Genomic DNA, 25,705 nt, shown 5'->3' with positions numbered 1-25,705 from the left:
CCATGGCTTTCTCATCTCTCAAACATTCTCTGGATTCGCTCCCGCCATTACCTCGCAGAGTATCTAGTAGTCACACTGGATTCATCCATCTTCAGCTTTAGTCTCATGTCAATGCGGCCCCAGACACAGCCCATACGGCATCACTGGTGTCTTTGGAGCCTCATTGACAAAGACAAGTCCCAAGCACAGTATGTATTTTGAATAGCATTGATCCATGAGTCTTAGTTCACTGCCTTGCTCACCAAAAGGCGTGAGAGATTATTGGTTCCAGCCGGCTCGTGGCGAGGAGCTGGAAAATAACAGAGTAATTGGGGGCAATACAGCTCCTCAGAGACCGGAGGCAGGCCAGCCGATGAGATCAATGTCGTGAAGGAGGCCCAAGTCTGTAAATTTGTGCCCTAGTATAGCCTCTGGTGGCTATACTAGGTTGGAATATAAGCCATCAGTGATTTTTGCATAGGCAGGCTGAAGAGTCGGTATAAATGAGAACCACGCAAGTCGATGCTATCAAGGGCAAGCATCCTCCAGCATTCAGCCACGGCTCTGCCATGGAACCGCTGGTGCACCTCTTCGAAGTCCCATGAACAGGGTAAACGAGTTCATATGGTCACCTTGGCAAGCATTCAAAACTTGAATTGAGGTGAGTAAAGTCCTCATGGGATCCCATCATGTCGGATGGCGGTTGGCTCTATATGTATCGGTGGATGCACGTCAGCTCCACGAGTTGGACATGATGGGCACTGTGCTCACCTTTAAACTTGTGCTCTTATATATATATATTCTTGCGACAAATTTGCATCATGGCCATCAGAGTTGCGACCCTTGTCAGGGATGGAACTTCTAGTACTGTCGCACTCTTAATACTAGTACTTAGTATATTAGTGTAATTGTAGATAATGTCTATCTCGCTGAGATTTGGCCAGGTATTTATATGTTTCTCGGCATATACAATTCCCCTGCGAGTTATTCTTCTAATGACAGCTTGATCGGCGTTGCGATTAGGGCTCCGATAAGTGATCGATAAGTGAAATACAGCGTTACTCAATTGAGATTAGTGTGAACTTAGAGCCTGTTATGTAAGTCGATCTAAACCCAAAAGAGCATCCAGCAACCTCAATTTGCAGGTGGGGACCCACGCGGTGAGCATCATCTGTGAGGCTTGAGCTGAGCTGTCTATGTCGGCCATCCGTAACAATGAGCTGCAAGTGATTTCTTTCTCAAGGTGATCTGTGCTCCCTGCAGCGAGTAATCTGAACATTTTACGAGTCAATGCTCCATATATATTCCTAGAACACAGTCACAGCCGCGTGATGGAGTGAGAATGAACTGATTGATTGACCATGCCGCGGCCCAAGGCAGGTGCTTCCCCAATGCTCCTTCTCTTCCTGGCTGACCGGCTCGGTTTCAGGTGCGGCCCGCCACCTTCATCCTTCCCAGAACGGGAGCGCGACTTCGAGGGTTTGTCAATCTGGGAAGGAGTGACCGTAGCCACGAAAATGGAAACCACGTCGACGACGAGGAACACCGGCCGCTGCTGGACGACAGCTCCAGCGACGATGAGGAAGCGAGTATCGCATCGTCTCAGCGGCGGAGACGCGCCATACAACCGGTCTTCCGGTGGTCTCGACTGAGCGATAGAGTGCAAGAGACAATGTGGGCGACGTGCAGCAATGTGATCGAGTTCGCGACGTCGGAACTGGGACAGGGCGTGCTGAAATGCAGTCTTGCATATTTATTGGGCTCACTGGCTACGTTTCTGCCTTTTATTGCGAGATTTTTGGGGCATCAGGATGGGAAGCATGTCGTCGCAACCATTACGGTGTACTTCCACCCGGCGCGCTCCGCGGGGAGCATGTTTAAGGCGCTGATTTGCGCGTTTCTGGCTTTCCTCTACGCGGCGTTTGTCTCCATTACAAGTATGTGCGTGGCCATGCTTTTCGAAAATCTGAACATGTTGCCTCTGGGGCATGCCGTCGTGCTTCTGTTCTTCTGCGGCGGCGGGCTAGGCTTCGTTGGATGGACTAAGCAGCGGCTGAGCGATCCTCTGGTCAATGTGGCCTGTTCGCTGGCGTCGCTCTCCCTCATTACTGTGCTCACCAAGGAAGGCGATGTCCAGAGGGGCAGTCTGTCATTCGCGAAAATCTCACAGACCCTCAAAATGCTGATCCTGGGCGTCAGTGCTACGATGGCAATTTCCTTTCTGCTGTTTCCGATCTCAGCACGGAAAAAGCTTCGGGCGAACATGGTGACCCTGACAGGAACCTTGGCCACGCTCCTGGCCGGCATCACCGAGAGCTTCCTCTCGGGTTCAGAGGCGGACATGGAGGATGCCAAGTTCCTCCAAGCATTAGCAGAAAATAAACGAGCGTACGGGCAGCTCGACCAATTGGTCAAGGAGGCCAAACTAGAACACTACGTCGTTGGCACTGAGCGAGAGTACCGACTGGAAAAGCGGCTCGCTCGCTGCCTGCAAGACATCAACCAGAACATGGGTGGCTTGCAAAGTGCGGCAGCCTTGCAGTTTCAGATCCTCAAGCAAGCTCAAAACTTGCAGGTGTCGGCAAGATCTCGGTCGTCGTTTGCGAGGAAATCCAGCATGGTCTCGTCGCCCGGTGCCTGGTCTGCCCTGGAGTTCGCGCCGACGCTGACCTCCATGGATGAGAGAGTGAATGACGGCTCGGCTCTGGAGCAGGACTATGGCTTTACATATTCACCTCAGCGGATGTTTGATATCTTTATCGAGCACCTGGGGCCGTCGATGGTAAGGATTTCCGAACATGGGTTGCAATTGATCACTGACATAGCAAAGCGATCTCTAGCGTTTACGTTGAAGGAAATCTTTGATGATCTCCCGTTTGGACCAGGTCCCGACTACAACGTATCGTTCAACAGTAAATATCGGACGAGCCTGGACCGCGCTTTGAGCCTGTACCGTGTTGCACGAGAGGAGGCTCTGGCATCTGTGTATCGCGAAAAGGACTTCGCCAAAATCAGCTCCCCCGCAGCGGAAGCTGATCTGGAAGAGGTCTCGGCCAGCTGCGGCCACTTTAGCTTCTCCTTGATGGAGTTTGGCGAACAACTGAAAGATCTTCTTTCCATTTTGGATGAACTTCAACTCGAGACTGAGGAGCGACCTTACGGAAGGTCGTGGTCCTGGCTCAAGTTCTGGCAGTACTTGTGCTCTGGCGGAAGAAGCGCGTCCCGGATTGGTTCGTAATCTGTCTATGCCGATAGTCTCCAGCTGCTGACAGTCGTAGTGGATACTGTTATCGAGCGGCCGGTTATCCGAAAGCGTCCAACACTGGAACAGGGACTGGTCCAGGACAAACAGGCGCAACGACGACTCGGCTATCGCATCTGGAAATCCTTGGCCTTCTTCCGCCGCGACGAAACGAAGTTCGCCCTCAAAGTAGGCGTTGGTGCTGCTCTGTATGCACTGCCGGCCTTTATCCCGTCGACGCGCCCGGCGTTTTCCCGATGGAGGGGAGAATGGGGTCTCCTTTCATACATGTTGGTCTGTTCGATGACCATTGGAGCGTCCAACACAACGGGATTCGCACGGTTTCTTGGGACCTGTTTGGGCGCTGGCTGTGCAGTCGTTGCCTGGTATATTACCGCCGGTAACGTCTTTGGACTGGCTTTCCTCGGGTGGGTGATGGCCTTTGGGACGGCGTATATTATCCTGGTCCGAAAACAAGGACCGATGGGTCGGTTCATCATGCTCACATACAACTTGTCTGTGCTGTACGCATACTCGTTGACAGTGAACGACGATGATAACGACGATGACGAGGGCGGCCCCAATCCCATCATTACGGAGATTGCGATTCACCGCGTTGTCGCGGTCCTAACTGGCTGCATTTGGGGCATCATTGTGACGCGCATGATTTGGCCGATCAGCGCACGGAAAAAGTTGAAACATGGACTGAGTCTGTTATGGCTGCAGATGAGCTTGATTTGGAAGCGGGATCCTCTGTCGACGATGGTGGATGGCAGGCCGGCGTCTGGCTACCTCACTGCAAGGGAGAGACTCCAGCTCGAGCGGTATTTATCGCGTCTGGAGGGACTGCAGGTGGCGGCGAAGTCGGAGTTTGAGCTTAAGAGCCCATTTCCTGAAGCCGCGTATCGGAACCTGCTTCGCCGGACGAGAATCATGTTGAACGCGTTCTACGCCATGAACATGCAGATTCTCAAGAGCATGGAGGCTTCTGAGGGCGAAGTCTCTCTGCTTCAATATACAACACAGGAGCGGCAACAGCTGTCGTCGCGCATCAGCCATTTGTTGTCGGGTAAGTTTTTATCTTTCCGCTGTTTGTGTATGCAGTGTCTCATATTCAATAGTGTTGGCATCGTCCATGAAGCTCGAGTACCCGCTGATCGAAGCTCTCCCGAGCATCGAGCACTCTCGGGACCGGCTTCTGATGCGCATTTACCACTTCCGTCGCGACGCGGATATGGCAAAGCGTACCACGGATGCCGACTATGCTCTGCTTTACGCATATGGTGAGTATTAGAATGAGTCTGTTGTCGATAGTAACTGATCTTTTTTAGTTCTGGTTACGGGACAGTTAGGGAGCGAGATTGTGGAAATCATCGGGGAAATCAGTCGGCTTTTTGGCGTTTTGAGGGACGATGTGATTGAACTGCAGTAGCTTTGAATTAAAAAAAAAAATTTTTTTACAGATAGACTTCCTATATTCCTACATTTTACTATTTGACATTCATCGAAATTAATCGTTGTAGGTTGAGGCGGAGAAATGAGACTCAGACCAGGACGGAGGCTCATCGCCCTTCAATCATCACCGACGACCAAATCATCCGGATTCATGCTCCAACGGCCGTCTTCGATCAAATCCTCGTCTATGTCATCTCGATTCTCCTAGATCGTGGCCCAGGGGAGCATCCCTTCCCTTCGCCAGAGTCCGATTAAATCCCTCCGCTCCGTTATCGCATTCCGCGATCCGCCTCCGCGACGACGACGACGATGCAGATCGACCCGACGGCCCTGTATCGCAATGACGCCACCAACGGCACCAACAATAGCAATAACACCGCTAACGGTAGCGCGCCGACATCTGGGTCAACAGGATCCAAGACGGTCGGCGGCAGCAACGCCGGCGGGGGTTCATCCTCCTCCGCGCCCTCCAAGCCAGGTCGAGGGGGGCTGATCTCCGTGCCGCGCCTGGATCTGGAGCCGATTTACACGGAGCTCAAGGCGGCCATCGGGGAGCACTGGGCAGAATACAAGCAGGCGGTTGCATTATTTTTACTGGGTATGTTGATCGATTTTCTACATCATTTTAGATAATAGTTTGTTGATTTGTTGACGGGTTGCTAGGACACTTGAACCAGGAGGAGTTCTCCGCTCGCGTTGACCATTTCCTTTGCGCGGACGCCCGGACTGAACATCTGCATAATAACTTCATTTGCGCGATCATCGGTAACCTCTCGCGGGACCTGCCCGAACATGGAGTCGCTAGTTGGGTGTCGGCCAACGACAAGCCGACGGTGGTGTCGAAGCCCGTGTCGAGCGACCTCGCGGAACAAAGGCTGAAGACGGAGGTAATGCAACTGCCGCCGCGGGATCGGAGGAGAATCAAGGCGATACCGGAGGTATGTCCCCTTCACTGTTGAGGTGGTCGGATATGGTGGGCTGATATTGTTGCCAGCCGGACCCGAACGATGTGCCAAGGAGTGAGCTCGAAGAGTACCACCAGGCGAAACAGATTCGATTACCAAGTCAGGTACCCGCGAGTGCGGGCGGGTTGAATAAGACTAGTATGGACCCTCCGTATCTTGTGGCTTGGCCTGGGCTGACGAAAATCCAGACTGGGAGCTTGAAATCCGCAAACGCTACGCACAACCGCTAGCCTCGGAAACGGGCGAGTTTCCCGACGCGGAGACGATCCACGCACGAATGGTACCTATCTGTTACGAAGAATCGGTAGTTAGCGGCGCGGGGTTCCCTTGCGCAGAATTCATGGCCATTGCCACGGAGACGTTTGTCAAAGAGGTGCTATCGGCGGTGTTTGCGCGCACACGACATAACGGGCCGTCCGGAACGATAAACGGCATGATGACCCGCCGCTACCGCCGGCAGCTGGAGCGCGAGGAGCTGGCATATACACGGGGAGAAATCACCAAGGACGCCGCAACGGGCTTACTGCCTGTGGAGGCGCGCGAGGCGCGCACGCGCCGACCCCTGGGGATTAAGGATCTGCGTCTCGCGCTGGACCTGGGCGGCGGGCTCCTCGGACAGAATCCGCTACTGGCGGACGAGATTGCCGCCGCGTATGATGAAGATGAGCTGGAGTTGGAGCGGCGCGGGCTCGAGGAGCAATTCGAAGGCCGACGGAAGATCGACAAGGAATACCAGCAATATATTGACTTTGAGCGGGAAGCCGAAATCATGGCTACTCAGAACCAGAACCTGGTTGAGGATGGTGGTGGCGGTGATGCGATGGATTTGGATGAGGAGAATTATGAATGGGAGGGCGCGACGCTGGCAGATCGGGAGCAGCTGGGTGCGCTGCTCGATGATTGTCTGTCGATGGCTGCATGAGATGCGTGGATATTTTTGTGGGGTTCATTCGGCGGGCTTTTTACGGCGTTCTATGTCATAGGACTGGAGGACTACATGCATCTATGTTCATGTTTTTTATGTTTTGATCTTCGATGTAAATTATTCTATAGCATTTCATGAAGCTTAGCCTAGCTAGATGTGTATTTATACAATTCACCCAACCTTTGCCGCAACAAGTTTCAGAACTTCTTCCGTTGAGAGATATGCATTCTGCGGATCCTTGCGCACAGCCTGCCAGACCTCTCCATGCCGCGGCTCCGTTGCCACGCACTTGCTGATGACATCCGCCTTTTTCTCCTCGGTGCCATGCTGGCAGAGGAACTTGTAGTACCAGGCCCAGGCATCGCCCAAGTCGCTGTTTGCGAGAATCGCCTTCTCGAACCACGTCATGGCCTTCTCCAGCCGGCGCTCGTCCCAGAATATGCGCGCCACCGTGACGAACAGGTGCGCGTCATTCTCGACCTTTTTGATGGCCTCCAAGCTGCGGGGCTTGCGGTGCGTGCGCGGCTCCAAGTGCCAGATGTTTTCGCTCCAGAGGAGGCCGGATTGTGGGCATTCTTGTAGCGCTTTGGCCATAAGGACTTTGGCTTGTTGGATGTTGTTTGCTCGTCGCTCGACGCGCACGCTTTCCGTCCAGAGTTCCGGGTTCTTGGGCACAGCGAGTCGTGCGCGGTCGAGGATGGAGCGGGCTTTGACCACCGCGCCGACGGTTTCCTCGAGCCGCGATGCGAGAAGCCAGAGGGGCACGGACTTTGGGCATGCTCGCGTGCCGGTGTTGTAGGCCTCACGCGCTTGCGGGTATTGACGTTTGGATTCGTAGATTTGGCCTTTCATCATCCAGAGCTTGTCCGTGGCGGGATAGAGTTGCAAGCCCTGGTTGACCAGGTCCAGCGCCTCGTCTAGGTTGCCTAGCTGCCGCTCCAGCGCAACGCTCTTGATCCACACGCGGTCCGTGCCGGCCTCGCGCCGTGCCGTCGCCAGCAGCTCGCGTGCGTGGTCCGTCTCCCGCGCGTCCGTCTCCAGCTTCACTGCTGCCAGCCAAATGTCCTCGTTGTTCGGGTTGCGCGCAAACGCCCGCTTGAGAACCAGCCGTGCGTTGTCGATCTCGCCGGCCTGCCACTTCTCCCGCGCGAGCTGCATCCAGAACACCTCGCTCTGCGGGCAGGCTTCGACGGCCTTTTCCAAGACCTGCCACAGCGTCTCCCGCCGTCCGTGGTTGCGTTCCAGGTCTACCGCTGCTTGCCACAGCGTCTTGCTGTTCGGGAACACCCGCAGCGCATACGCGTAAATCGCCCGCGCCGTCTCGAACTTGCCACGCGAGATGCTGGCTTTGGCATCGTCCAGCCAAATGTCCCGTCGGTCGTCGTCCTCGTCCAGGCCGTACCCGAGCGTCTCGCGGATGATCGCCGCGCAGGACAGCACAGCGCCTTCCTCCTCGCACTTTTCCGCCTCTGCAATCCATTCTTCCCGCTTCGGCATCGCGTTCTCCCGCGTCAGCGCCTGGACCGCTCGCCGCATCACGTTGACCTTGTCCGCATTGCCCATCTGTTCCTGCAATCGTGTTGCCGCGATCCAGATCTCGTGGCTCGTCGGGATTGCTTTCCGCGCCGCGTTCAGCACTTTTTGCGCGTTCTCCGGTGTCTCCAGACGCGCCAGTGCTAGCCACAGCTCCACGGACACGGGGATCATCTCTACCGCCTTCGCAAGTAGTAGTCGTGCATCAGCAGGGTCCTCTTCCAGGTTCACCGCTTCCTTCCAGATCTGCACGGACTGCGGAATGTGTAGCAGAGCTTGCCGCAGCACGTTCTTCTTTGCCCGCACGTCCGATTCCAGCCGCATCGCCTCAATCCATAGCCGCGTTGACCGGTCGTTGTGCTTGATCGCGTTTGCCGCAATGATCTTGGCATTGTGATTGTCGTTCAGCCGGATAGCCTCTAGCCACACATCCTCGCTTTTCGGACACAGCTCGCACCCTTTGGCAATGTAGTTTCGTGCTGCTACAATTCGCCCCGCGAGTTCCTCTAACCGCGCCAGCGCGATCCAGCCGGGGGCATGCTTGGGGTTCGTCCGAGTTACAGACTCTAGCAACACTCGCACTCGCTTGATGTCTCCAATTTCAACTTCTCCCGCCTTGAGTTCTGATTGTGTCAGGCTTGTCAGGTATCCTTTGGGATCGATGCTCGTCGCGCTGCCCGAGGCTATCTCGGAATTCGTTCCGTGCGCCGCCTGGTCCAGCTTCGCTTTCAGCACTTTGTCACGCGCGGCGCCCAAGTCCGCAAAATTTGTCATCGTTCCGTCCACCGACGTGCTGGTGCCATCCCGTAGCTCCGTTTGCGTGCCGTCATCAGCCACCGTCGTCTGGAACTGTATTGAGTCTCGTGCACTGGCCAATACACTGTCCGGCACGGCATAGAATCGCTGTCGGAGGTTCTGTCTTGCTCGTCGGTTCTTCCCAGTCAAATCACCAACTTCAGGGATATTGGCCCATTCTTCATCGGTCACTGAGGCGAGCGACCGCTTGAGGTCGGCAAACTGCTGTTGAATTTTGGGGTTGTTTCGTTCGTACTCTTCACGCTCTTTTCGCTCACGAGCTTCCCTGTAGGTGGCGACAAGTCGGCATTCTGTTCACAACATGGAAACAAACGATGAATCATCTGGGCTATCGGGGTCGGGGTCGGATTGGGGTTTACTCACCTTCGCGCCTTGCGCCTCCGGTCCATCTTCTCATCTACCTCCTGATAAATGCGATCCGCCTCATCATCCTCCCGGTCATACTGGCCGTATGCAAATAATCCAATTTCGTTGTCCGGGTCCTGGAAGCGCCCGTCATCGTCATCTTCCTCCGTTGGCTGAGGCTCCCTGGATTTGCCTTTCTCTCGCGACCCGCCAAACGCTGTCGGAGGTGCCGTGCCCAGCAGCTGCGCTCGTCGGTTCAGCGCCTCTTGGATCTGCTCCGGCGTAGGGCCCTCACGCGCCGGGCCCAGGTCGGATCGCGTGGTGAAGCCAGTGGCACCACGACCCAGACCGGCCACGTAGTTTTCCGGCGCCGGCTGGTTGAGAAAGTCCTGCTTCCCGAACGACATTTTGACCACGAATCTGTAAGAGAAACAGGAACTATGAGAAGCGCTCTGGTCCAGGTCTCTTCGTAGAGGGCTACTATTTGAGGAATAGCGCAGATAACCGGATCAAAGTTTCGCCGGGCCGATCCTTATCGCCACAAATTTCCATCGCAGATTTCGAGATCGAGGACAACTGTAGAGGACAAAAATGCCCAAAGCTAACAAGAAGAAGAAGGTCAATGCTGCTGCGGCTGCTGCTCCCTACACACAGGGAGCGGCCAAGACAAAAGCCGCGAATGCCATCTTTCGCATGAATACGGACATTGGCCAGCACGTCTTGAAAAATCCAGGTGTGGCCCAGGCCATTGTTGATAAGGCCGAATTGAAGCAAAGCGATGTAGGTTTGCTACAATAAAAAAGCATTCTGTACTCTGCGCGTCTAATTATATACAAGATTGTCCTCGAAATCGGTCCCGGAAGTGGAAACCTGACTGTGCTCGCCCTACGCCAATGCAAAAAAGTCATCGCTGTCGAACTCGATGCCCGCATGGCCGCCGAGCTTACCAAGCGCGTGCAGGGCACGCCAGAGGAGCGCAAGCTCGAGGTTGTGCTTGCCGACGCCATCGACTTCAAGTTCCCTTACTTTGACGTCTGCATTTCCAACACGCCGTACCAGATCTCCTCGCCGCTGACCTTCAAGCTGTTGACGCAAACCCCCTCGCCCCGCACCTGCATTCTCATGTTCCAGCGCGAGTTTGCCATGCGGCTCGTCGCGCGACCAGGAGATAAACTGTACAGCCGACTGTCGGTCAATGCGCAGATGTGGGCCAACATTGATCACATCATGAAGGTCGGGAAAAATAACTTTAAGCCACCACCCCAGGTCGAGTCGAGCGTAGTCCGGCTCGTGCCAAAGAACCCGAAGCCGCAGATTTCGTTTGATGAGTTTGACGGACTGCTGCGAATCGCTTTCGTGCGGAAGAACAAGACCCTCCGTGCAAGTTTCTTCGGCACCTCCAGTGTCATGGATCTGCTCGAGTCCAACTACCGGACTTGGTGCGCCCAGAACGATATACCTGTGGAGGATGGCCCTCTGGAGGAAGACGATCAGGGTGCCGACGTGGACATGGACGAACAGCCGGGAGAGGAGGACGATGAGAAAATGGACGGCATGGAGGTTGACGATGACGATGTCCCCGACTTCTTCAAGCAATCGGAACCCTCTCCCGTCCAGCAGGCCCTGAAAAAAGCATCCAGCGGCGGCAGCAGGAAGAAGAAGGGCAAAGTGGCCGCACTGGTCCGTGAAAAAGTGCGGCAGGTTCTAGAAAATGATACGGGCCTCGCGGACAAACGGGCCCGGATGTGCGACGAGGGCGACTTCTTGAAGCTGCTGTGGGCCTTCAATCAAAGGGGTATCCATTTCAGCTGAAATATCTCTCTCTACTCTTTGGGCATCTACCGCAATGTTTCCATTTCTCCCCAAATTTCTGCAAGACCATTACTTTAAGAATCCCTCGGAACTCGACGTTGGTTCCCCGGCCGGACGCAGGTGAGCGCTCGAGTCTTGGAAGAGGCTCTGCCACATAAAGGCTTCGCTGAGAAGGAGCTCAATGTCCTTCTCTGTCCAGTCCTTTGTGGGCAGTGCTTGAAGGAACATCATAATTTCCTGCGTGAGAATCGTCAATATATTGGTCGGGAAATGAGAATGGGACAGGTGACCAACCTGAAAGTCCATCTTCATCAACTTGTCCGACCACTTGACGAGAAAAGCAGCGCAGACATATAGATGGAACTTGGAAAAGCCTTGTTCTTCCGCCTGAACGCCGTTAGTTGATCGAACAGATAGATAGGTTCACAAATCTTACCATGTATGTATCCCACATGCGAATGGTATTTCTGATGCTCATTTCTCTCATGAGCAAACAATTCATCCAGCGGAAACTAAACTGCATGAATTCAACGCCTTGGCTCTCAAGGTGCTTTGCGAGCCCCGCGTCGATCCGCATGGTCAGGTCCCGGAGGGCTTTGACCTGCCGTTGGATGCCTGGCTGCGCGTAGATATAGTTGTCTTGAATCCCATCGAGCAGTTTCGAGAGACACCAGAACGAGTCCGCTTCGACCGCATCCAGCACGGATCTCGGCAGTTGGCCTGGGTCCATCCCTTCTTCAATGTTGGAATCGGTGATGTACGCCCCCAGGAACACCTGCCAAAAGGGCGTGACCAGGTCGTTGATGCCCTGCACATAGCCACTTGCGGGGTGCCGGATCGCCCAGACGTAGAGGATCCGCTCCAGCGACCGCTGCGTCGCCTCGTAGCCGTAGAGCTCCAGATGCGGACTGGTTCGGGGCACGTCAATGCTGATCTGGTGCCAAATTGCTTCGTCCAGTCCTCTTCCCCGGCCTGTGTTAGGGGCTGTCACGCCGGCATTCACGGTGCCTGCACCGCGCTCGAATGCCTGGCGGACGCCGTCGAGGTACTCCTTACGCTTGCGTTCGAGGGTCGCCACCCGTCGTTCGCTATTGGTGGGTAGGTACCCGAGCAGGAGCTGCCAGGTCATGGCACGCACCTCATCGGGGACTCCCGACCATGCCAGATCACGGAGTTCTTGCAGCGAGATTGTGCTGGCTTGGAGTATCCGTTTGAATTTGTTTATTCGGGACATCTTCGCCGAATGAGCCTCCAATTGTTGACGTGGAGCGTCGGGCGGAGGCGGGGCATGATTGATCAAGTTCAACGAGTTTACCGGATCTAATCCGTCAATGTTTTGAAACGAAGAATACAGTGTGCTGAGGGAACCCACCTCTGAGGATCTCTTTGTACTGCGGCCGAAGAATCTTTCCTTCACTCTTGTTCGAAGGGTACAGAGGGACGTTTCTCTCCTCTGCAATATCCGAGCTATTGGCTCGAGGTCTCATGGTCAAGTCGTAGCCGAGGCTCAAGTTTCCTCCGTATTTTGGACTGGCATCATCGTTCTGTTTTTGCGATTTCGGCCTGTCTTTTGTCTTTCCCTTTCTGCGCATGCTGGAGATGCTCGGCAACCCAAACTCGTCCTCGTCATCATCATATACAATCTCATCCTCACCGTAGTCCTCGAGCGCGTCATGGTCACTTTGCCAGTCGTCTACACTCTCTGACAGAATACTCGCGTACGGATGGCGCGGCGAGCCATTTCCCTCGACGCGTAGCTGCGGCGACGAAACACTGCGTCCCTGGGACCCGGGCCTACCCGGTCGCGGAGGAGTCTGTGGTCTTCGGTGCGACATACTCCTTCTGTCCATGTCAGATTGGATGATCTTCATAGCTGCTTGAAGCCTACGTACTTTAAGATATCCGCATGCGAGTAGGATGCTCCCACAACCGTACTGGTAGTCGCAATCGAATCCGTCGTCTTTGAGCCGCTCTGTCGCTGGGACGCTGTCCTCGTCTTCCAGAAGGGAGACCCGCCATTTCTAGTCGCTGTCAGAATGGAAACGTGTCTTGTGATCGATCATCTGGCGTGCTTGGGGCACCTACTCGGATCGGTCTGCTGAGGAACGGTGGTCTGTTAGTTGTGAACAACGGCGACGATAAACCGCACGATCCACATCGGGACATGAGGTACGAACCAACCTGGACCATCTCCTGACTTTATCAGCATCTTCGAGGTTGAGCTGGGGAAGTTCCACTGCACCCGTGACGTACCTGCTGTTGACCCTTCTTGCTAGCCATTCTCCCGGTCCAGAGCGGACGAGACAGGAATTAAGTGATCATAAATAAATGCTAAACTGTAGAAATGGCCGAATCTTCTCTGAATGAGGTCAATCGTGCGAGCGTTGAGTCGCTGGGCTTCTGGTGGGATGTTGCCATGCTGGATGTAAACGTCGGGAGTTTCTGCCTGAGGCGCCAAGGCATAAAGGCATCCACCCCCTTCCGGGGCCATAACCTGACCTCTGATTCATTATTGTCCCCTCTTTTTCTCCATCCACTCACATCGTCCTTTGGCCTTTTGCGGCATAGCGGGAGCAGAGCGAAGCTTTGGCCGTTTCATCTTTGATTTGATCGTGATTCTTTGTGTAACACGTGTTTTTAACACGGATCGAGCGGCACTAGGCTTTGAAGCAAGACTTGCTCACCATGGCAGAACCGGAGGTTGAGGAAGATTTGTTTGCCGACTTGTAGGATGTCCTCAAGTCCCAGAATTTCCTGTGCGCTGACTCGATTCTCAGGTACGATGACACCTCGAACCAGCAGACATCAACCGGCGTCAAGCCAGAATCGGCCGGTCAACCGGCCGTCTCATCTGCCAGCACGGAGCCTGCTCCGGCGCCAGTAAATGCCGGTGCGGCGACTCAGTATGGTCCGGCTCAACAGGCAATGCAACAACAGAATGGTCAAGCACACCCGGGAGAGGCGCAGACTGCCGCCGAACCAGAGCAGCCTCAACAACAACAGCAGCAGCAGCAACAGGGCACTGGGATTAAGGAAGATGGGTAAGTAGCGTAAACCCCTTTGCATTTGATCATAGTGTTAGAGGGGAAAGTCGATTGGTTCGATGTCGACCGTTGGATGCGGTTGATGCAAAGGGCGTTTGATCTCTCGCTGGCAAGGTGAACATGGAATGGCGTCCTGGCGGGTCCGGTAAAGGCTTGTTATGAGCGGGAGGGAAAGATTGCGTGAGCCCCTAATAGAGAGGGATTGAGCGGGCACACCGATCATCTCATCGGATATGACATATCTGAACACATTCGAACCAATTCAACGTCTCGGCAACTTCCCTGCATGATTGAACTCAAGATGATGACAAGAAGGCGGGCCCGCGGGCGTACAACCCAGAAGAAAGGGAAAATAGCCCACATCAATCAGTCTGTTGGTGTCGATGAGAGCTAGAAGCCGAGATGACGAAAAAGCACCATACCCGATGTCGCCGGCGGCTATAGTACCGTTGATACTATATAGCTTCTTGTCGATACATCTTGATAGAGCAGTGCAGGAAAGATAGACAAATCGACTGTCTGGGAAATTCAAACTATCGAGATGCTATCCCATAACCGCGGAATACATAATACACGGCAGATAGTACCGAGGGTGGGCATCATGGAGGAGGAATTTGAAAGTCAAAAACAAAGTCACGATATGCGATTCGATTTCGACGTTTTTTCACGTCGTAAACCCGCTCTTCCGGCGATCATCTGCCATATCCCGACTCAAATGCTTCCAATTGCGCTACAAGAACCAAGATACCATTCGCAAAACCAAGCTCATAACTTGCCTGGACCGCCAAGGGGGGAAGATATCCATGTTGTCGAGACCAAAGCCCATTGCGTGTTTCCCTTAGCATTGATACTCATAGTTATTATCTCGCCCTTCTACGAACGAATGCACTGATTGTCACGTTTGATAGGAAAATGTTCATTGGAGGGCTCAACTGGGAGACGACAGATGGTACGAAGCCTTAACTCCATGTATTTCTCTCTCGACGATCGACTCGCTAATGATTACGTTAGAATCGCTTCGGAACTACTTTTCGCAGTTCGGTGAAGTCACAGAATGCACGGTTATGCGGGATGCTGCCACGGGCCGGTCAAGAGGATTTGGTTTCTTGACCTTCAAGGATCCTAAGACCGTTAACACGGTCATGGTCAAGGAGCATTATTTGGATGGGAAGATTGTATGAAGAAACGCTTCCCTGGAAAGAGAATTGTGCTGACGAGGAGCCAGATCGATCCTAAACGTGCCATTCCCCGCGATGAACAGGAAAAAACGAGTAAGATCTTCGTTGGCGGCGTGAGCCAAGAAGCCACAGAGCAGGACTTTAAGCAATTCTTCATGCAATTCGGGCGCGTCGTGGACGCCACGCTGATGATGGATAAGGACACGGGTCGCCCTCGCGGTTTCGGCTTCGTGACCTTTGACAGCGAAGCCGCGGTGGAAGCGGCGCTGTCCCGCCCGCTGGAGATTTTGGGCAAGCCGATTGAGGTGAAGAAGGCCCAACCACGAAGTAATCTTCGAGACGACGCGAACCGCCGACGGGACTTCCAATCCGGCGACGGCAGCATGCAGCAAGCCCAACAGATGCAGCAGCAGCAACAAGCCGCGCAGCAACAGGGCATGAACGCCATGGGGATGATGGGCCAAACCCCAATCACGCCGCAGATGATGGCGCAGTACTGGACGCGCATGCAACAGTACTTTGCGCTGATGCAGCAGCAGATGGCGATGATGGCGGCGGCACAAGCCCAGGCCCAGGGTCAGGGAATGCAGCAGATGAACCCTGCCATGCTGCAGCAAATGCAACAAATGCAGCAGATGCAGATGAAACAGATGCAACAGACCGGCGGTGGGCAGGGACAGCAGACACCATCGCCGATGATGATGATGAATCCATTTATGATGCAGCAGATGCAGCAGCAGGCCCAACAGCAGCAACAGCAACAACAACAACAGCAGCAGCAGCAGCAGCAGCAGCAACAGCCACAGCAAGGGGGCCAGCAAGGACCTCAGCAGCAGCAAATGGGCGACTCCGACCAACAGAAACAAGATCAACAGCAACAACAGCAACAACCACAGCAGCAACCTCAGCATCAACAACACCAGCAACAACCACCTCGCCGTCCAATGGAGAACCGCGCCTTCTCACCCTACCAACAAGGCGGCCCGACCTCCTGGGAAGGCATGTACGACGAAGTCCCGCAACCCAACATTCCTACGGGACCGCAAGGCCCACGAGGCGGAGGCGGCCCAGGGATGATGGGTGGTCGTGCAGGATCAGCAAAACCGGGAGATGCCCATCAACGGCAGAGCACCACGCCCCAGCCCATGGGATCGGGAGCAGCGGCGCCGCCGGCGAATGCCCCCACAGGACCCCGGAACGCGGGCCGACCTGGTGCGAATTATCGTGGTGGAGGACGCGGTGGGCACAGGGGATATCATCCTTACTCGCGGTAATTAAGACCCATTCAGACCCATTTCGGGTTTTACTGTGATTTATGCATGAGTTCGAATGATTCGGAGGGGAGGATGGATGGTTATTCTTAGTTTCAAGGGAGCGAAGATTTCGTGACTGCTTTGTATTTGTATTCGCTACTAAAGTCATTGCAATGACTACTAGGATCAAGGTTGTGTTTGTGATTCCCGTTGCAATCCCGCGCTCAGTAATACATTTTTAAAACCGCTCAATGATATTACAAGCATCACACATACATGCAAGCTAATAAAATGAAACCGATGAATGGATGCATCAATCCAGCATAATCACCTCTCGTTTAGGCTCCTCGGGCTTCTTATTCACCGTCGGAACCCCTTGACCTTGACCTTGCCCTGCCCCTTGCGCGGGAGCAGGCGCTGACGGTGCAGAAGCAGACGTGGCCGCCGCTACCATGTCATCCCCAAAGCATGCATCCAGCGCCATCAGCAGATTCTCCACGCTATTTGCATCTGCCACGGCACCGGTACCCAGCCCGCGCCATCCGTCGCCTTTGCCTCGGAAGACAGTCTCTCGGATCTTTGTCCGGATCGACTGTGCCGGGGATGGCTCGGCCTGCGCTGCCTGCCCAATCTCCCGCAAAATCCAGATGACCTGATCGCGACGGAAGCCTGGGCGGATGAGGAAGCGGAAGTGAAAGGAAGGTGGCGCGGTTGGCGAAGATGACGAAGAGTAGGAAAGGAGGATGGTCTTGGCGTCGCGTGCGATGATCTGCACCGCTGCGGGCCGGGAGGAAGAGGAGGTGTGAGCGGCCCGTCGCGTCGCGAGATGGTCCAAAGCTTTCAGTAGTGGAAGGGTCAGCGTGAGTAAGCGTAGTAATAAATGAATGCCACCGCTGCCAGGTGTGGCCCGGTTGAGCAGCGCGGCGAGCGCCTGTCGGAGTCGGCGGTGTGGATTGTTCGCGTCGGCAAAGGAGATGTCTAGATGCACCGGGAAGAGCGGCTCCGGGTGCATACGAACGGCGCCGGCATCCGCGGTGGATAGACCTGGATTCTCCAGCCGCATGACCAGACTCGCTTGGAGACCTTGCGAGTAAGAGAAGTCGATGCGGGAAAGAGAGAATGAGTCCACGGTGATGTTGCTGCTTTTTCGAAGGGTCTCGAAGATCGAGAGGACAATCTCCAACCGTTGAACGCGCTGGCAGAGCTCTGCAATCATCGGCTGGCCAGCCGGCACCACGAAGCGCATCGCGAACGTCTGCCCCTTGTGACGGATCACGACATCATCGTCGAGTTTCGTCGTACGTACGCCAATTGCGCTCAGAGGGGTGCTGAACCGACCATAAGCCACGACGACGGCTCGCTCCCGCCGTGGATCCACCCCATAGTATCGCAGATGGAGATGACCGTGCACGTAGGAATTCCTTTTGACGCCCGCTGGGGGTTGGATGCGTAAGCTTGGCGGCATCGTGGATGGGTCATATCGGACGTCCAACGTGGGGACCTCGAGGTTCCGCCCTAGTCGCAAGTTGTGCTTGGATGGCAGGAATTCAAACGACCCGACATCCGTAGACCAGAAAGCGTTCGCGTGCATGGCCACCACGCCGGTCAAGGAGTGCTCGAGCCGCGCGTAGAGTTCACTTGTCGACGTCCGCCGTAGCATTACTGGACTCCCCTCAAGCACCCGGACGGAGTCTATTGAGATTGCCTCCCCAGCTGCCGCCTTGCTGTCCGCGGGCAATGGCCGTGTTCGGACATGCAACATCCACCAGTCATCGCCGCTTAGGCTCGTCGTGACGCCGACCAGCCACGAAGGATCCCAGTTTCGTCGGCGGAAGAACGCTGCGCGCAGGAAGTTGGGGGGGAACAAGCGTCGAATGTCCACCTTGAGCCCTCTGTGATCGACTGGTTGCCATCCCAAGATCTTCGCTTGCGCCTCGATTTCTTCCATGGCCGCCATACATCGAAGCCGCGCGACCCTGCCAACCAGGTCGTCTTCACCGCCGGCCTTATCAAGCCGGTGAAGAAATGTTGGCGTCGTCTTGACGAACACGGATCCGGACACCGGTTCTATAGACGCATAAAGGTGTCGCGACTTGGTCAGTTGGACGTACAGCTGGCACTTGCCAGGCTCGACCGTCGACATCTGCAGTCGAATCTTGAGCAACCGCCGTGCAAACAACGGCTCTGGGCGTAGCCGGTCATATGCGGAACGGAGCAGATGTGAGGTATGCACAGCGATCGTGCTGAGCAGGATCGACTCCATCGACAATGTTTCAGTGTCGAATTTGATCTGGGAAGCATCGACCTCCTTATGTTCGCGCATCCAGCGCAGACCCATTACAGGCACGCCGGACGTGTTCTGGCCAGCAGAAGTCCGCGAACGACCCCGCTTGATCCCGATCTCCAGCCAGCTTTTCGGCCCCGGCTTATCTGCCCAATATTGCACCACCAAAGTCCGATGTAGGAGTTCCACACGTAAAGAGCCGGCCCATTGGCCACGAGACAGCTCTAGCGCCTGCTTGAAGAGGACATTGATCTTGTTGGATAGGACGAGGTTATGCACAAAGTCAAAACAGCCGGGCAGGCTTTCCGTTTTTAGTATGCTGTCGACTCTTGTGGTAAGGTCGGCGCGAAAGCGGCCCTCAGGCAAAGGAGATGACGGGGAGAAAAGGAAGCGAAGATCAATGAGATAAAATTGTGACGAGGGATCCTCTTCTCCGATGGACAAATCCATCTCAAACTCCCCCGGCACCGTAAACGTCACCCGGCCATCATGGACCCGATAGCTTTGCAGTGTGGGCGGAACAGATTCATGCAGCAACAATCGTGTGCTGAGTATCCTGTTAATATTCTGTAGAACTCGTAGCATGCGCCTTGCACTGAGGGGCCGTGGTGGCTTGTATCCGAACTTGGGCATGTTAGCACTCGGACAATGAGTAACAACAAGAGTACTTACGTCCGGTATGCTAGATACCCGACCAGTGGTGAGGACTTCTAGCGCAGTATGCAAATCCGGGTTCGGGATTTGAGCTCGAACCAAGTCTCGCTTCATGTCCGCGACCCGCTGGATGGCTGCATTGTACGCCATATGTCGGGTGCGGATGAAGCCCTGGAGGTCGATGAGCTTGCTGACCTCGTGTGCCTGCCGGCTCCATTGTGACAAGACCAAGAGTTTGATAAACTCTGTCCGCTTTGCCTGGGCAAACTCCAGCAAGCGCAGCTTCTTTTGCACATTAGCATCGGATTGACTCCCCGCAGATTTGCCATTCGGGAACGGATGCTGTGGCTGCTGCGCAGTGACCTGGATCTCCGCCAGCTCGTTAATCAGGTCCGACAGTTCATTCCAACATCGCTGTACGGCTCGGTTCACCAGCTGACCGAATGGAAAGAATCCTTGCGTGATATGAAAAAGTTCTGGCGGCGACTGGGTCATCGCGCTGTCGGTTTTACCCCGCTGCTGTTCGTTTCCATTTGTGCCGTTTACGATATTCGACGTTTTGGAGGGATGTGCCGACGCGCCGTTGGTCTCCGGGTGGCGCACAGGGTTGATATCCCCATTGCTGCCGTGGGAATTCACCCAGGGTCCCGATCCATTGGCGCTAGCATCGTCCATGACGATACCAGGCATCATTGGAACCGGCCCTTGAACACGGCCGTGCTCAAGTCTCGCGCACTTTGTATCTTGCTCACACCAGGCTACCTTGACCAATCGAAGCTATATCGAACTGGCGGAGGGAACCGTAGCAAGCGTGGCGAGCGCAACGGCAGTTGCTCGGGCGTAGAAATCTCGCAAGGCATTCAAGACGGCGCCAACGGTTTCAGGCTTAACCACCGCATTACCAACGGCGTCGCGACCAGCTACGTCGCCTTCTCAGGGAAAGAAAGGGTGCAGTTCGTTTTGTCGGCTCCGTAGATGCTAGGTTTGTGGTCCGATGCGCTCCGGAAATAGGCTGAACGTAAGCGCGCACTTGCTCCGCACAAACTCGCACTGAGCGAGCGGAATAATCAAGAAAGCCGTCAGAGCCTGAATGCGTGCCGATTCACCATGGACGGGGTGGCCGAAAATCCAGACGGAGAAAACGTCGAAGACAAAGGTCGATGATGCGCAGGAGACTTCCGCAACCAATCGGGAACCCTGAACAATCGAGTCGCACGGTCAGAATCGAAAGGACTGTGTGTAAGCGGCGTGAAGGGTTCCCGTGCGGCGACAACGTCTGGATTCGCTCGTTGCTGGAGGAGACCGGGATGGTTGGTTTGGCTTCGCAGCGATCAGCGAACGATCTGGGTGCCGCATTACTGCCTCAGGCATCAACCCCGGCAGAATCAAAGATACCACTCTTACGTCGCCATGGAGTGTCGAATTGACAAAGACCTTTTTGATCTGGAACACCAAGTAACCCAAGGCTCAAAAGAATGTAATCTAGTGCATCTTTGAAGGGCATAATCGAGGAGGACGTCGCAATCCTGGTTTGAATTGTTCTGGCCTGTATCGCAGTGTAATACCATTACACACAAGGCCAAGATCGGCCTTTATCCGGCCCGTGCTGGGCGCAGGCATACGTGATTGGTCCAGTCGGCAGCATGGACTACTGGGTGTCCGAGCTTTTGGCAAGAGAGTCTGCATCGTAATTACGATACGGTAATACAAATACAATATGACATCAACACCGCCGAACAGCTCCAGCCAGCCTGCAGGCAGCTAAACTCGCCGTAGTTGGCGAACTCCGGCTTGGAATCATGGACGTTGTATGATACCCGGAGACCGTCTAATACACTCCCGCATATCGAACTCGTTGAAGAAGTCGAACCCGTCAAACCCATTGGGCCATGCGGATGCCCTAGACAACTGCCGTTGATAACGTCACCATGTCCGAGCGCGAATCGCTCCTTGTTCCCCAGTACCCGGGCGATGATACTCGCCCGACGAGCAAAAAGGAACTGGCAGGATGGTACAGCTACAGTTGGGCTGCGGAGGTGTTCGTGGTGTGCGCCATGGGTAGGAACGTCCCGTCCATTTGCAGCCTGCTCGTTGCTGACAAATGACGCGCGCGGCGACAACGCTGGTCAGGTTCCTTTTTACCCGTGACGCTGGAACAAATGGCTAGAGACCAAGGACATCTGGCATATGATAAAAATGCTCGCTGCGACTCGAAACCTATCTCGACGCGGGCGGCGGGAGGAATCCCACTGCCGGAGCCCTCGCAATGCGTGGTTCACGTGTTTGGCTTAGAGATTAACACGGCCAGTTTTGCCATGTATACATTCTCCCTGAGCGTGTTGATTCAGGCGTTGTTAATCATCACCATGTCCGGAGCGGCGGACCATGGTAGCTATCGAAAGATGCTGCTCGTAACCTTTGCCTCTGTGGGCTCCATATCGCTGATGCTCTTTCTGGCCGTGAGATCCGAAATCTATCTGGTGGGCTCTCTATTGGCGATCATTGCCAACACTGCCTTTGGGGCATCCTGGGTTTTGTTGAACTCTTTTCTGCCGTTGCTCGTCCGGCATCACCCGGAGCTGTTGGAGAAGACTCCGGAGCGGACGGCTCCAACTACTCAGCCGGATCTGAGGCAGTCCGAGGATGGGGATGCGGTTGCAGATGTCAACACACCCCTGCTTCGGTCACAGTCGGCATCAAACGGCAGCGCTGCGGCTGACCCCTCTCTGGATGCTGAGCCGGAGCGAGTGTCGCTAGCTCTGCAACTGTCGACACGCATTTCATCGTACGGAATGGGCATTGGTTATATTGGAGCGATCATTTTGCAAATATCCTGCATTGGCATTGTCGTTTTGGCGCACCAGACGTCCTTTTCGCTTCGCTTAGTGCTTTTTGTGATTGGCCTGTGGTGGTTTTTGTTTACGATTCCGTCCGCTTTGTGGCTGCGGCCACGGCCGGGCCCTCCGCTGCCGCTCAAGCACACTGGAAGCCGCCGCCGCGCATTCATCTCGTATATGACATACTCGTGGGCGTCGCTCGGTAAGACGGTGATGCATGCCCGCCACCTCAAAGATGTCATCATCTTTCTCGCTGCCTGGTTCCTACTCAGCGACGGCATTGCCACCGTGAGCGGCACGGCAATTCTGTTTGCAAAGACGGAACTCGGCATGCGTCCCGCTGCTCTGGGTATGATCAGTGTGACTGGGACGCTTTGCGGCATCATCGGCGCGTTCTCTTGGAGTTATATCTCGCGCAAATTCCAGCTGCGGGCCATCCACACGATCATCACCTGCATCTGCCTGCTGCTGATCGTCCCGTTGTACGGGCTGCTGGGGGCAATCCCCGCGGTGCAGCAGCTGGGATTTCTTGGACTACAGAATCCCTGGGAGGTCTTCCCCATTGCCGCAATTTACGGCTTGGTGATGGGCGGTCTCTCGTCGTACTGCCGCAGCCTCTACGGAGAGCTTGTGCCGCCGGGCTACGAGACGGCCTTTTACGCGCTTTACGCCATTACCGACAAGGGCTCGAGCGTCTTTGGACCGGCCATCGTCGGGCTCATCACAGATCGCTTCGGTGCCATCCGGCCAGCCTTTGTGTTCCTGGCCCTGCTGATTTTCTCGTCCTTGCCACTGATGCTGCTGGTGGATGTGGAACGAGGCAAGCGCGATGCCATCGCGCTCGCGGCGGAGCTGGATGGGCGGCAGAAAAACAATGGCTATCAAGATCCGGCCATTCAGATGGTCGATGAGGAAGAGGAGAGCAATTGATGCATCTGCACTGAGCTGGTTATTACTACTTACTCGTCTAGTGGGTAATGAGCCATGATTGCATACGCATTTTGTTCTAAAGCATTGGGATAAAGGGATTAAGTAATCGCAGCTTCGGTGGATTCGTTACTGTATCGTCTGATGTAGCAAGGGGCCATATGTAAACACTCCCACGGCGCTCCCTCCGGAGAATGAACTGTCCATGGCAAGTTGCGTGAGCCATGCAGAAGCCCTTGAAGATCAATATTCTCCACGGAGGTTATTTATGGAGATCATGACCAGGGCAAAGGCGGCATGTTTGTAACCTTACTCTCGTATTATCCTGGTTTTGCGGAGAGGTCATATGTAATCCCGCCGAAGCGCGGCCTGTGATTGGCTGGATGCTGCAGCACCAGAAGTGAACAGACTGTCCTGAACTCAGATCGCCAGCTCCAGATGGCGCGTCGATCAAGGTATTTATTTTGACGATCGACCGTCGCGATTGTCTCTCTTTCTCTTTTCCATTCAAGTCGATCCCCTCAGGATTACTTCTTTCCCTCGAATTGCGTGTTTCCCTGAACCATGCGCTCGTTGATATCGCTGGCCCTGGGCCTGCTGGGTGCCTCGGCGCTTGTCAGCGCTGCGGACGCCGAGTCGGCTGTGACACAGCTGAACAAGGACACGTTTGACGACTTTATCAAGCAGCATGACCTCGTGCTGGCAGAGTTCTTTGCACCCTGGTGCGGGCATTGCAAGGCACTGGCTCCCGAGTACGAGAAGGCGGCCACCGAGCTCAAGGAGAAGAACATTCCCTTGGTCAAGGTCGACTGCACCGAGGAGACGGAGCTGTGCCGGCAGTATGAGGTGCAGGGGTACCCGACGCTCAAGGTGTTCCGTGGATTGGACTCGATCAAGCCGTATCCCGGCGCTCGGAAAGCTGATGCGTAAGTTTACTTCATGATTTGTAATGATCACTACGGCTGACGAGAAACAGCCTTGTGTCCTACATGATCAAGCAGTCCCTCCCGGCCGTGTCGCCTGTGACGCAGGAGAATCTCGAGGAATTCAAGGGCATGGACAAAGTGGTCATTGTGAGCTATGTGGCCTCCGGTGAGAAGCAGGCCGAGACCTTCAAGGAAATTGCCGAGGCCGAGCGCGACAACTTCTTGTTTGGTGCCAGCGAGGACGCGGCGCTTGCTGAGGCTGAAGGGGTCAAGCAGCCCGCCATCGTCCTGTACAAGACGTTCGATGAGGGCAAGGCCGTGTACGACGGCGAGTGGAAGACGGAGGACATCCTGGAGTGGATCACAACGCAGAGCACGCCGCTGGTGGGCGAGATCGGCCCGGAGACATACGCCAAGTACATCAAGTCGGGCAAGCCGCTGGCGTACATCTTCGCCGAGACTCCCGAGGAGCGCGAGCAGCTCGCCAAGGACTTCAAGCCGATTGCGGAGAAGCACCGCGGCAAGCTCAACATTGTGACCATTGACGCCAAGGCCTTTGGCGCTCACGCTGATAACCTGAACCTGGACCCGACCAAGTTCCCAGCGTTTGCCATCCAGGACGTGAAGAACAACAACAAGTTCCCGTGGGACCAGAGCAAGAAGGTTGAGGCTGATGCCATCGCGCCGTTCGTCCAGGACGTCCTCGACGGCAAGGTCGCGCCGAGCGTCAAGTCTCAGCCGATTCCGGAGACGCAGGATGGCCCGGTGACGGTGGTCGTGGCCCACACGTATCAGGAGCTGGTCATTGACAATGACAAGGATGTCTTGCTGGAGTTCTACGCCCCGTGGTGCGGGCACTGCCGGGCGTGAGTATCCATTTTCCTTTCCCTTGTTTCACCCACGCACTAACCCAATGGATAGTCTCGCTCCCAAGTATGACCAACTTGGCCAGATCTTCCGCGACAACCCGGAGTACTCCTCCAAGGTGACCATCGCCAAGATCGACGCCACCGCCAACGACGTTCCCGACCGCATTACCGGCTTCCCGACCATCAAGCTCTTCCCCGCCGGCGCCAAGGACTCGCCCGTTGAGTACTCTGGCCCGCGCACTGTCGCCGACCTGGCTCGCTTCATCAAGGAGAAGGGCAAGCATGGCGTCGACGCCGTGGCTGAGGCTGAGGCCGCTGCTGAGAGTGCTTCTTCGTCGACTTCCTCCTCTACTTCCTCTTCGTCGACTTCGACTTCCTCGACCTCGTCCGAGGGTGAGAGCTCCACCTCTACCGCTGAGACTGCGGAGTCGGCGACTCCTCAGTCCGCCGGTGAGGAGGAAGCCGAGGAGAAGACCGCGGAGCATGATGAGCTGTAAAGCAACAAGAACATAATGTATTTTGGGTTTCTGTTTTTAGGATCGGAATGAAAAGGGACAAGGACTTGCAGTTATTTGCATTTCACAGAGAGGAAGATCAGATTCCCTGCAATTAAAGAGTTCTTTCCAGCTCTTTTTTCTCTCGATTATATTACAGTATCCGCA

At 55.1% G+C, this 25,705-nt stretch overlaps 10 protein-coding genes across 10 annotated transcripts; 6 read left to right on the top strand and 4 right to left on the bottom strand.

Annotated features, from left to right (window-relative positions):
- Window positions 1-1,340: 1,340 nt before the first annotated feature.
- VTN49DRAFT_3371 (uncharacterized protein) lies at window positions 1,341-4,652 on the top strand (the record flags this gene model as incomplete). Its single annotated transcript, XM_069411200.1, has 6 exons — window positions 1,341-1,355; window positions 1,409-2,761; window positions 2,810-3,209; window positions 3,258-4,289; window positions 4,342-4,503; window positions 4,552-4,652. The coding sequence occupies 6 exons, from the start codon at window positions 1,341-1,343 to the stop codon at window positions 4,650-4,652; spliced, it is 3,063 nt and encodes a 1,020-aa protein (XP_069268649.1).
- Window positions 4,653-4,984: 332 nt separating this feature from the next.
- On the top strand, window positions 4,985-6,562 carry VTN49DRAFT_3370 (uncharacterized protein; the record flags this gene model as incomplete). Its single annotated transcript, XM_069411199.1, has 4 exons — window positions 4,985-5,273; window positions 5,339-5,613; window positions 5,670-5,778; window positions 5,829-6,562. 4 exons carry the CDS (start codon window positions 4,985-4,987, stop codon window positions 6,560-6,562), a joined length of 1,407 nt encoding a protein of 468 aa, XP_069268648.1.
- A 174-nt stretch (window positions 6,563-6,736) lies between these two features.
- Window positions 6,737-9,666, bottom strand: VTN49DRAFT_3369 (uncharacterized protein; the record flags this gene model as incomplete). Its single annotated transcript, XM_069411197.1, has 2 exons — window positions 6,737-9,179; window positions 9,278-9,666. The coding sequence occupies 2 exons, from the start codon at window positions 9,664-9,666 to the stop codon at window positions 6,737-6,739; spliced, it is 2,832 nt and encodes a 943-aa protein (XP_069268647.1).
- A 184-nt stretch (window positions 9,667-9,850) lies between these two features.
- Window positions 9,851-11,071, top strand: VTN49DRAFT_3368 (uncharacterized protein; the record flags this gene model as incomplete). The annotated part of the gene is made up of 2 exons (XM_069411196.1): window positions 9,851-10,039; window positions 10,097-11,071. The coding sequence occupies 2 exons, from the start codon at window positions 9,851-9,853 to the stop codon at window positions 11,069-11,071; spliced, it is 1,164 nt and encodes a 387-aa protein (XP_069268646.1).
- Window positions 11,072-11,140: 69 nt separating this feature from the next.
- VTN49DRAFT_3367 (uncharacterized protein) lies at window positions 11,141-13,351 on the bottom strand (the record flags this gene model as incomplete). The annotated part of the gene is made up of 8 exons (XM_069411195.1): window positions 11,141-11,308; window positions 11,366-11,458; window positions 11,508-12,391; window positions 12,444-12,913; window positions 12,964-13,092; window positions 13,157-13,166; window positions 13,249-13,264; window positions 13,325-13,351. The coding sequence occupies 8 exons, from the start codon at window positions 13,349-13,351 to the stop codon at window positions 11,141-11,143; spliced, it is 1,797 nt and encodes a 598-aa protein (XP_069268645.1).
- Window positions 13,352-13,756: 405 nt separating this feature from the next.
- Window positions 13,757-16,567, top strand: VTN49DRAFT_3366 (uncharacterized protein; the record flags this gene model as incomplete). The annotated part of the gene is made up of 5 exons (XM_069411194.1): window positions 13,757-13,797; window positions 13,849-14,112; window positions 15,024-15,064; window positions 15,127-15,290; window positions 15,341-16,567. The coding sequence occupies 5 exons, from the start codon at window positions 13,757-13,759 to the stop codon at window positions 16,565-16,567; spliced, it is 1,737 nt and encodes a 578-aa protein (XP_069268644.1).
- Window positions 16,568-16,859: 292 nt separating this feature from the next.
- Window positions 16,860-20,177, bottom strand: VTN49DRAFT_3365 (uncharacterized protein; the record flags this gene model as incomplete). The annotated part of the gene is made up of 2 exons (XM_069411193.1): window positions 16,860-19,454; window positions 19,503-20,177. 2 exons carry the CDS (start codon window positions 20,175-20,177, stop codon window positions 16,860-16,862), a joined length of 3,270 nt encoding a protein of 1,089 aa, XP_069268643.1.
- A 386-nt stretch (window positions 20,178-20,563) lies between these two features.
- On the bottom strand, window positions 20,564-20,896 carry VTN49DRAFT_3364 (uncharacterized protein; the record flags this gene model as incomplete). Its single annotated transcript, XM_069411192.1, has 2 exons — window positions 20,564-20,804; window positions 20,889-20,896. The coding sequence occupies 2 exons, from the start codon at window positions 20,894-20,896 to the stop codon at window positions 20,564-20,566; spliced, it is 249 nt and encodes an 82-aa protein (XP_069268642.1).
- A 516-nt stretch (window positions 20,897-21,412) lies between these two features.
- Window positions 21,413-23,251, top strand: VTN49DRAFT_3363 (uncharacterized protein; the record flags this gene model as incomplete). The annotated part of the gene is made up of 2 exons (XM_069411191.1): window positions 21,413-21,542; window positions 21,615-23,251. The coding sequence occupies 2 exons, from the start codon at window positions 21,413-21,415 to the stop codon at window positions 23,249-23,251; spliced, it is 1,767 nt and encodes a 588-aa protein (XP_069268641.1).
- A 561-nt stretch (window positions 23,252-23,812) lies between these two features.
- On the top strand, window positions 23,813-25,540 carry VTN49DRAFT_3362 (uncharacterized protein; the record flags this gene model as incomplete). The annotated part of the gene is made up of 3 exons (XM_069411190.1): window positions 23,813-24,174; window positions 24,225-25,040; window positions 25,096-25,540. 3 exons carry the CDS (start codon window positions 23,813-23,815, stop codon window positions 25,538-25,540), a joined length of 1,623 nt encoding a protein of 540 aa, XP_069268640.1.
- Window positions 25,541-25,705: the final 165 nt, after the last annotated feature.

Source organism: Thermomyces lanuginosus, assembly GCF_041956635.1.
Source record: "Thermomyces lanuginosus strain ATCC 200065 unplaced genomic scaffold VTN49scaffold_28, whole genome shotgun sequence".
NCBI lineage: Eukaryota > Fungi > Ascomycota > Eurotiomycetes > Eurotiales > Trichocomaceae > Thermomyces > Thermomyces lanuginosus.
The sequence above is the reverse complement of the archived record's forward strand: the minus strand, read 5'-3'. Positions and strand labels throughout refer to the sequence as shown.